Source organism: Corylus avellana, chromosome ca2 (assembly GCF_901000735.1).
Source record: "Corylus avellana chromosome ca2, CavTom2PMs-1.0".
In the NCBI taxonomy this organism is placed as follows: Eukaryota; Viridiplantae; Streptophyta; class Magnoliopsida; order Fagales; family Betulaceae; genus Corylus; species Corylus avellana.
The window spans coordinates 235,027-243,836 of record NC_081542.1 but is presented as its reverse complement, the minus strand read 5'-3'; the positions used below and the strand labels follow the sequence as shown (position 1 = coordinate 243,836).

Sequence of the window (8,810 nt, the reverse complement as noted above, 5' to 3'; positions counted from 1 at the left end):
GTTAGGGCCATCATTCAAGGCTTTCTCATATTCTTCTGCCGAGTTAAGAGGAACAAGTCTAGACTTATGTATGTTTAGCTCTTCAATTAAATAATTTTCAGTAAATGAGCCACGCTGGTAACCAATGGGGTCGTCGCTTATTATTAAACTTTCAATCCCTTTGACAGAGTAAGAAAGCTGTTCCACCGTGAGGATTGAGGTCAGACTTGCAGTGTAACTGGAATTGAGTATTAGAACTACAAAAAGCCATATTAGAAGCACTAAACGGCCAAGAGCGCTGTCAATCTTTTCTCCTACATAAAACAGGAAAGTTAGGAGCTGCATATAAGACCTTTGTGCGTGCCTGTGAGGAATAGCTAATGAACACTGATTAAGCTAGTGCATTTTACTAGTACTTACTGTGCGCAGTAAACAAAGTTGAAAAGCTAAACCTGCAAAGTAAAGCACAAAATTAGCAATTAGGGGACTTCGATCAAGATTTAAGAATCTATCAAGCGGAAAGTTAGTAATTCTGTTAACTTTCTTAGCTCTCCACAAAGAGAAGGTACGTAGTTAAAATATTAGTTAAATCACCACTTATTATAAAAATTTAAATAGATGTAAAATAGTGAATTTAATCATTTAATTAATATTTTAACTTAAGATATCCTAAGAAAGTGTAGCATTTGTTAAGGACTCACCAAATGATGGTGGCAAATTGTTTTCTAGGAGGGCCTTGAAAATCATCATTTGTCCTGCGCTCCAAAATCCAAATAACTACTCCCACAACAAGAAAAAATAAACCTGTGACAAACCACATCATTGGAGTAAATGGTCTCAAAAACGCCCAAGCACTAGAATTGAGCTTTCGGACTGGGGCCACTACGACAAGCCCGGACTCGATAAATGGCTGCGTAAAATCCACCATCTTTGTCCGGTTGGTGGTAATTGTAATGTCACCAACCACAGCATCGAATTCTTGTATGGAAGTGGAAATCCAGTGAATTAGGAATATAAAGTATGTTATGTAAGTACTTAAGTTGGTAGAAACACATTATTAAACAACCCAAAACACAAAACACGGCAACATATTGTAATTCGAACTTACATTCGTTGTGATCATATGCAGAAGATCTGTGTATATGGGAACTTTATGTCCATCTCCAAATGGAATGAACTTATACGGGAGTGCATATGGTAATAATGCCAGTGCAGCATTAAATACATCAATGCAATAACCATGAAAGACATTAGAGCCATATACTAGGGAAGCAAATTCACGAAAACTAACTCTGACTGGGACTCCAACTCGCAATTGCCTTCCGTTGCTTGAGAATGCCCACCCACGAGGCTTTTCAGTTGTTTGTCCCGGCCAAATTACACCATATAGTTGTTGATTTGAATAGGAACGATTTATTTGTTTTTCTGGAGGCACAGTTGACAAGCAAGAAGAATTGGACCAATAACCGATTCCCCTGATCCCTGCCGTGCCAATTACATTGATGACTTCATATGCAGTACCAATGAGGTTCCCATCTGAAGTGAACTTGATTGGGCCACTTATACCACTTATATTCACCTCTAAAATGCTACTAAGCAACATGTTCCCTTCATCAAAGATGCTCAGACTATCAAAATGCAAGTTCCCTCCATGAAACTCGGTTAATCTCGGATCATTTGAAAATGAAATATTTCCCCCTTGGTTTAAAAACGCATCAAGTGCTTGAGCAAGAAGCCAAACAGTGTCGTAGGCATATAGACCATAAGTATTTAGTCCGAAAAGCCCGCCTGTCAAATTGCTCCATCTCGAAACAAATTCTCTCTTGAGTTCCGAATCTGGAGTGTGCATACGCAAGGTAAGAACCCCTTGAATACTATCCCATGCCACTGGAGGGAGGGAAGATTCAGTGTCAAGTATAGTAGAGAGCCAATCAGTAGCTATCCACACATATCCACTTTCCATCATCTCCATCTTCCGCGCCACATCAACTACCTCTAGACCCCAAGTAGCACATATGTGGAGGATAATTACCCTAGATTCCTTCAACAACACCTTAAGCAGTGTATCAGAGATTTCATTCCGGCTTACTTTGGGGCTCATAGGTGCTTTGTACGAGATTTTACAACGTTTCTCGGCGAGCTTGTCACCTAATGCAGCAATCCCATTTCTGCCATGATCATCATCAATATAGATTGCTATTACATCTCGCCATTCGTAGTAACTTACGATTTCTGCTATAGCAGACATTTGAAAGAGGTCACTTTGTGTTGTCCTAACAAAGTAAGGGAATTGGAGTGAATTTAGGGTGGGGTCTGAGGCCGCAAAGGATAAGAGAGGGACTTGGAGCTCATTCGCAATATGTGAAATTACATGGGCCATAACTGATTGTTGGGGACCAATTATGGCCACCGTATCATTCTCCATAAATCGTAAAGCTGTAAAATTAAAAAACAATGAAAATGTAATATGTATGATATTCTATGCGTTGACAAGAGAAAACTACAGTATTTGATGAACAAACAAAAGATGTTTTAGCTAGAGGATGTACGTACCTTCAACGATTCCCAGAAACCCGCTAGATAGTTTAGTATCCTGCATGGCAAGTTTGAGTTTAGTTCCTTTTAGAAGTGCTGGATTTGAGTTCACATCTTCAACAGCAGCTTCTATTGCAACTTTTGCTACTTTCCCAATGGAAGAATTGAAAGAGAAAATAGCGCCAACGTTAACAACACTCCGTCTTGTAGAAACACGGACACCCGCACCAGTGCCAATGAAAAGGCCATAGCAAAAAATCACTACTAGAAGCCAAAACATATTCATGGTGGCCGGCCTTTTTCCACTTCCAAGACACGAATTGCAAGCAACATAAGCCGGGAAACACAACATATATATAGAGACTACTGCTTCCAATCCTACCCATTACCCAAAGCTAGGTATGTTCTTTACAAGCTGTGAAGTTGAATATTGTTGTGTGCTTAAATTAATGTATATACATTTAATCTACTCCCCTTTATTCAATTTGTTGTGGAATAGGAATAGCAGATCTTTTTGGTCGAAGACAAAATAATAAAACCATAATTGCGGACTAACAAAAAGTCAGAACCAGACGCGTTGGTTGGAATGATGAGATCACTATGACATGAAACACGTACAGGCCAGGAAACGAGATCCATTAATCTAATATATAGGTTATATGTGTGAATTCAGCTGGAAATTTTCTAAGTACTGAAAAACCAAGTTCTTAGTCAGAGTGATGACCAAAAAGAGTTTGAATTCAGAATTTTTATTGTAATATTATGTTAAATTATTATTTATTTCAAAATAATGTAAAACAATGATAAATAGTAATTTTTTTTAATTAGTTGCAAGTCTCTAACACTAACAATTCAACCAAAATCATTCTGCCCCCTTCTTCCCAACTCTAACCCAGATTGATATATGGTGAAATGAATTCATCTTGATTGTAACCACTCATAAAAATGTTAGCTAGTTATATCTGTTTTATTATTTTAAAATGACTATTTAAGTTACGAATGGATATTTATAAAACCATTTAGGACAATTTATAAGAAAAATTGTTGTAAAAACTATATATACTGGCCTTCTTACTCTTTAGATAACTACTTGAGTGATTTTATTTTTTTTATAATTCTATGATGAGTTGACTTATCCACTTCCACCTTTGAGAATACCTCTCTCCCAATTAATGGCCATTGATAAAGACTAGCACTTGATAAACATTATAAATTATAATTGAGTGGAGTAGCCACTTCCAAATGGTGGTAGCTGCTAGCTAGTGCCCTCATCACTCGTTCACACACATTCTCTCCCCCTACTGATCTTACCTTTGGCATTTTTCTCTCTTAAATACCCAACTGTCGGCCTTAGCCAGGTCAAGGTTTTGTAGGCCTAGTTGAGCAAATTCCTCTGCACGCTGGGCCTCTATTTATAGAAAAATTACGATAGGTAAGAAAATACAAATGTCAATGTGGTTATCGAATTTCCAAGATTTGATCCCAACCAAACCTAAATGAAAAACATATATTGTAACATCTCATTTGGTTAAAAGGGTGGTTGTCAACCATCTTTTTTTAAAAAAAAAAAAAATTATATATATATATCATAATTTTATTGGTGTTGATGTAATATTTTATGGTTTTTGTAAAAAAAAGAAAAAAAAAAGAAAAAAAAAGACAGAAATTAAGTGAGAGATCTATTTATTACCCAAACAACTTATTGTAAATTGGTATAACCAAGCTGATTTATTTTACAGTTTTTAACCCAAAAAAAAAAAAAAAACAAAAACAAAAAAAAAACTCTTGTTCAGTTCAGGAACCACAAATCGATAAATTTGGTTGTCTGGTCTGGAGTGTTAAAAACCTGCCAGGCGTGCAAACAGATCGAAATCCAACAAAGTACGTGGTGCCACAAGGCCAGCCGGTCAACAGTACATATGTCAACTGCAAGCGACCCACGTGTCACTACCACAATCTCTCTTTCAACCGCTACAATGGCGACCGGGAAACCTGGAATCGCCACTCGCCCACTTACTCTCTAACGGTCCTCCCTTCCCTACTACTATGCTTTGGTTTTAGTCTCTTAGATATCTCACATACATTTGCTTTGTCTTTAAAGTTGTTATCTTTAGCTTTTTGATTCTTGCTCATATTGATATCTTTCATCTGGGTTTTGTGAATTTTGATCTGCATTCTTTGGAGAGTCGAAAAGCTGGCCATGAAGACGTGTTTGGTTCCTTGGAAAGTCCGAGAAATGGTGGGCTAGAGTTTTCTTGGATCGAGTGCTTTGACAGTTGGGAAAGAGGACAGCTGGTTCTTGCTGTCTGGCCTTTGGGGTTTGTCTAAAAATGGGATTCCCTTTTTTTTTTTTTTTTTGGTGAATTGTGAGCAATGGGTATAGTTTGAAAGAGTTGGTTTTTTGGGAAAATCTGGAGTCCAGCTAAGGACACATTTTTGGAGCTCTTTCTTGTTTTGCTTTGTGGCTGTGATTAATGGATTGAGTTCTTTATGGGTTGGGAACGACAATGGCTCCAAAGACTGAGTTCTCGCCTCAGATAACCGGAAGGATGGTGGGTGCTTGAAGGGAACTAGCGTGTCTGCCATGGAGGATCAGAATAACGCTGATGATATGTTGGGAAGCTTGATCCAAATGAATACTGGAAAACCCCCGAGAAACTTCTCCCTTATGCGGCATTGCAGCAGCTCTACTTTTTTGGCTGAATCTGTGAGTAAAATCCCTTTTCATCCACCTTTTTTTTTTTTGGCAGCGAATTGGGCTTGCCTTTTAATGATTAGCTTAGACTGATTGTCCATAAAAAAGTTTGCACCTTGATACCGATTGTGAATTCGTGCTGCAAGATGGCCAATGTCTTTGTATACAGATTTACAAGGGAGGATGGCTTCTAATTCTGCAATGTGCTTTATCAGGAAAGGAAATGTGTTCTTGCTGATGGATATAGGGGGTTTCCTAGATTGATATCATTGGAGTAATATGGTGTATTTTAGACGGATTTACATTTGGCACAAGTTAGGGATTGTTTTGGGCACATTATCCGTATCATTGTGTTAAGTTTCAATTCCAAACAGCCAAATAAACGATAATTTTGCAGTGACTGTTGAACATTGGGTTCTCATTGTAAAATATTAGTGGTCCAGGTTAGTGAGTATTTCAAGAAAATACACTTTCTAGCACCATCTAATTGTGTCGACCTTTTTTTATAATCAATTTACAGGAGGGGGGGAAAAAAAAAAAAAAAAAACTAAATTTTCCATTTGAGAAAAGTAGTCATAGTGGAAACACCAGTAAGTGCTGTTCTTGCTGCTCCTATACTTATTTTGGCTATGGCTTTCTTCATATTCTTGAGATGCCAGTTTCTAAGAAATAAGCTGGTGTCTTGAGCATAAGCCTGTTAATATGATCTTCATTGAGTCATATCAGTAATCTTACATTCTACGAATCAGCAAAACACAATATTTCGACCCGAAGTGCATGCTGCAAGTGCTAATTGGTTTATCACAGTGTTAGAGGATAACATCCCATTCAGATCATTACAGATCCTTCTATAAGAAATTACATTCCATTCTTTGGTGAAGTTGATGCCATAATCTCCTATATTTAATCTGGAGCAAGAACCCGAATGCATCTTCTATCGTCCTCTCTTTCATCTGCTCTCTATGTCTGTTTTGTGTTTCGATGTGTATGCATGCACATGCATTCAGATTGGGTTAGGTGGAATATAAACTGTTTAATTAATTGGTGCCAGGCTTTGAAAAGTGGAGTTTATATCTTCCTACGCCCCCATATTTTTCATGGTAGACTTTCACTAATTATTTCCCTGTGCTGATTTATTGTAGGAATTAGATATTGGGATTATAGGCTTGAAGTCACCCCCGGATGAGAAATCTGGATTTTTACCTATATTTCGTTCTGGAAGCTGTTCTGAGAAAGGGCCAAAACAGTACATGGAGGATGAGTACATCTGTGTAGATAATCTTCATGAACATCTTGGCATAGCTGCAGAATTCTCTTCTCCTGGTGCATTTTATGGGGTCTGTAACTTGCTGTTAGATAAGTGTACATCAATTATATACATGAAACAGGTTAAAAGTATTATGATGGAATAAGTTTCCTAGCAATATATCCAAAAAAAAAAAAAAAATCCCTTAATAATTATCTCTGGTACATTTGGATCCTGGTTTGCCAATGCTCACATTCTTTTGCCGAACAGAATGAGATTAACCATCCTGTCATGACTGTTTATTTGACATTTTCTTTTTATTTATAAATTGACAACTGTAAGCTATGTGATGGTGAATGCCTGCCCCCTCCCAAATTCCTGCCCTTCCATTGATTGAACCCAAGACACATCACTTGGCTATAAATTGACTACTTTTAGCATGTATTTATCATCTTTCCCAGAAGTTGGTCATGTGGAACCTTTTAGGGCCCACGCAACAAGGAGCATCTATATACATTTCCTCAATCACTCTACAAGTTAATTGACAGATTGAGGTCGTCTTCTTGTGTTTCTTTTTATTTCTACAGGTGTTTGATGGTCATGGCGGTAAAGATGCTGCATCATTCATTAGAAAGAATATACTCAACTATATTGTTGAAGACTCCCATTTTCCATCTGGCATAAGAAAGGCTGTTAAGAGTGCTTTTGTGAAGGCTGATCATGCATTTGCAGATGCTGCTTCTCTTGATAGTTCTTCCGGCACCACTGCTTTGACTACCTTAATCACGGGAAGGTTAGGAACTGTACTACTTCACATCTACCTGTCACTATTGCATGTAAAATTGGTTAACACAGCCTGATAAGGATTTGTTCTGCTTTTATGATGTTTACTTTATTGCAGCACCATGCTAATTGCTAATGCCGGGGATTCTCGAGCTGTGTTGGGCAAACGGGGAAGAGCAATCGAGCTGTCCAAAGACCACAAACCCAACTGCACCTCTGAAAGACTAAGAATTGAGAAACTGGGCGGTGTCATCTATGATGGCTACCTCAATGGTCAACTATCAGTGGCACGTGCTCTTGGAGACTGGCATATAAAGGGGTCTAAAGGTTCAAAGTGCCCGTTAAGCTCTGAGCCAGAGTTGGAGGAGATTGTCCTGACAGAAGAAGATGAGTTTTTGATAATGGGTTGTGATGGGTTGTGGGATGTGATGAGCAGCCAGTGTGCAGTTACAATGGTGAGGAAGGAACTAATGGCGCATAATGATCCTGAGAGGTGTTCAAGGGCACTTGTCAAGGAGGCACTCCAACGCAACACCTGCGATAATCTGACAGTTGTAGTGGTCTGTTTCTCCCCAGATCCACCTCCTAAGATTGAAATTCCTAGATCCCACAAGAGGAGGAGTATATCAGCTGAAGGGCTGGATCTTCTCAAGGGTGTCTTGAATGGTATATGAACAACATTTTCTGACGGCTTGTATAGACCAAAAGCGGTGTGTTATACCCTCTTTCATTGGGGGATTTTTCTTAACACCTGCTGCGGCTGGACTCTGCTGATTTCTTTCAAAAATCATTTTGTACATTTGAGATGCTTCGTATCACTCTGAATTTTTGAGCTTTTTTCTCTTTTAGAAATTTTGATGTGTACCACCACTGTCCTTCAAAAATCCTTGTCACTATTTTCAGCCTGCTTCCACAAGTGCAAGTTCTAACAACTAATCGTACTTGGAACTTCAAAGATTTGAAAGTCTTGAGAAGACCACCGGTGGTGTTGGTCTATTGTCTTCGAATTGGGGAGGAGGTAATAGGTGATCAAGTCATTAGACATGAATATAATATTGTAGAAGAAGTTAATCATAATTTAACCAATTTAATTAAATGGGTTAAACTCTTCAATTTTAATTTATGAATTTTATAAATTAAGATTTGATACTCATTCAAAATCATATATTGCACTGTTATCCTCTGCAGCATCCTTCTTAAGTTTGTCTCCGGAATTTTCTCTACATGTCACAGCAAAAAGACTACAAGGTCACCCACAACACATCCAGAGCCACAAGCAAGCAAAAAAAAAAAAAAACATTAAACCAATATCTGAAGGGGAATGGGGCAAAAACTTTCAAAGCAATTTTGCTGGAAAATAGTTTTTGAATTTCATCTTCAGTCACCCCTTTTTTACAACCACTTCCAGATTTCAACTCCACAGTTACCACCAATCGCTTGATTGCTTCCACAACCCTTCCATAAGATACTGCATTTTCTCTCCTATGGGCCTCAACTAAATCGTCAAATCCACCATTGTTGCAAGCCATATCAGCAATGGGTCAAACAACCCTAACTGTGTCGAAATAGACT

The 8,810-nt window shown here is 38.2% G+C and overlaps 2 protein-coding genes across 2 annotated transcripts in view; one reads left to right on the top strand and one right to left on the bottom strand.

Annotated features, from left to right (window-relative positions):
• LOC132172907 (glutamate receptor 3.6-like) overlaps positions 1–2,800 on the bottom strand; it is a 3,481-nt gene extending 681 nt beyond the window's left edge. Inside the window, exons 1-5 of the mRNA XM_059584468.1 lie at positions 2,533–2,800; positions 1,090–2,415; positions 681–960; positions 400–431; positions 1–293 (exon numbers count right to left, since the gene is read on the bottom strand). Coding sequence (XP_059440451.1) covers positions 1–293; positions 400–431; positions 681–960; positions 1,090–2,415; positions 2,533–2,800 — 2,199 coding nt within the window. The remainder of the gene's footprint in view (positions 294–399; positions 432–680; positions 961–1,089; positions 2,416–2,532) is intronic.
• A 1,509-nt stretch (positions 2,801–4,309) lies between these two features.
• LOC132171122 (probable protein phosphatase 2C 47) lies at positions 4,310–8,136 on the top strand. The gene is given in 5 exon segments (XM_059582352.1): positions 4,310–5,046; positions 5,049–5,221; positions 6,352–6,546; positions 7,043–7,248; positions 7,357–8,136. Coding segments are annotated over 5 exon segments (1,155 nt in total). The 5' UTR covers positions 4,310–5,021; the 3' UTR covers positions 7,913–8,136.
• Positions 8,137–8,810: the final 674 nt, after the last annotated feature.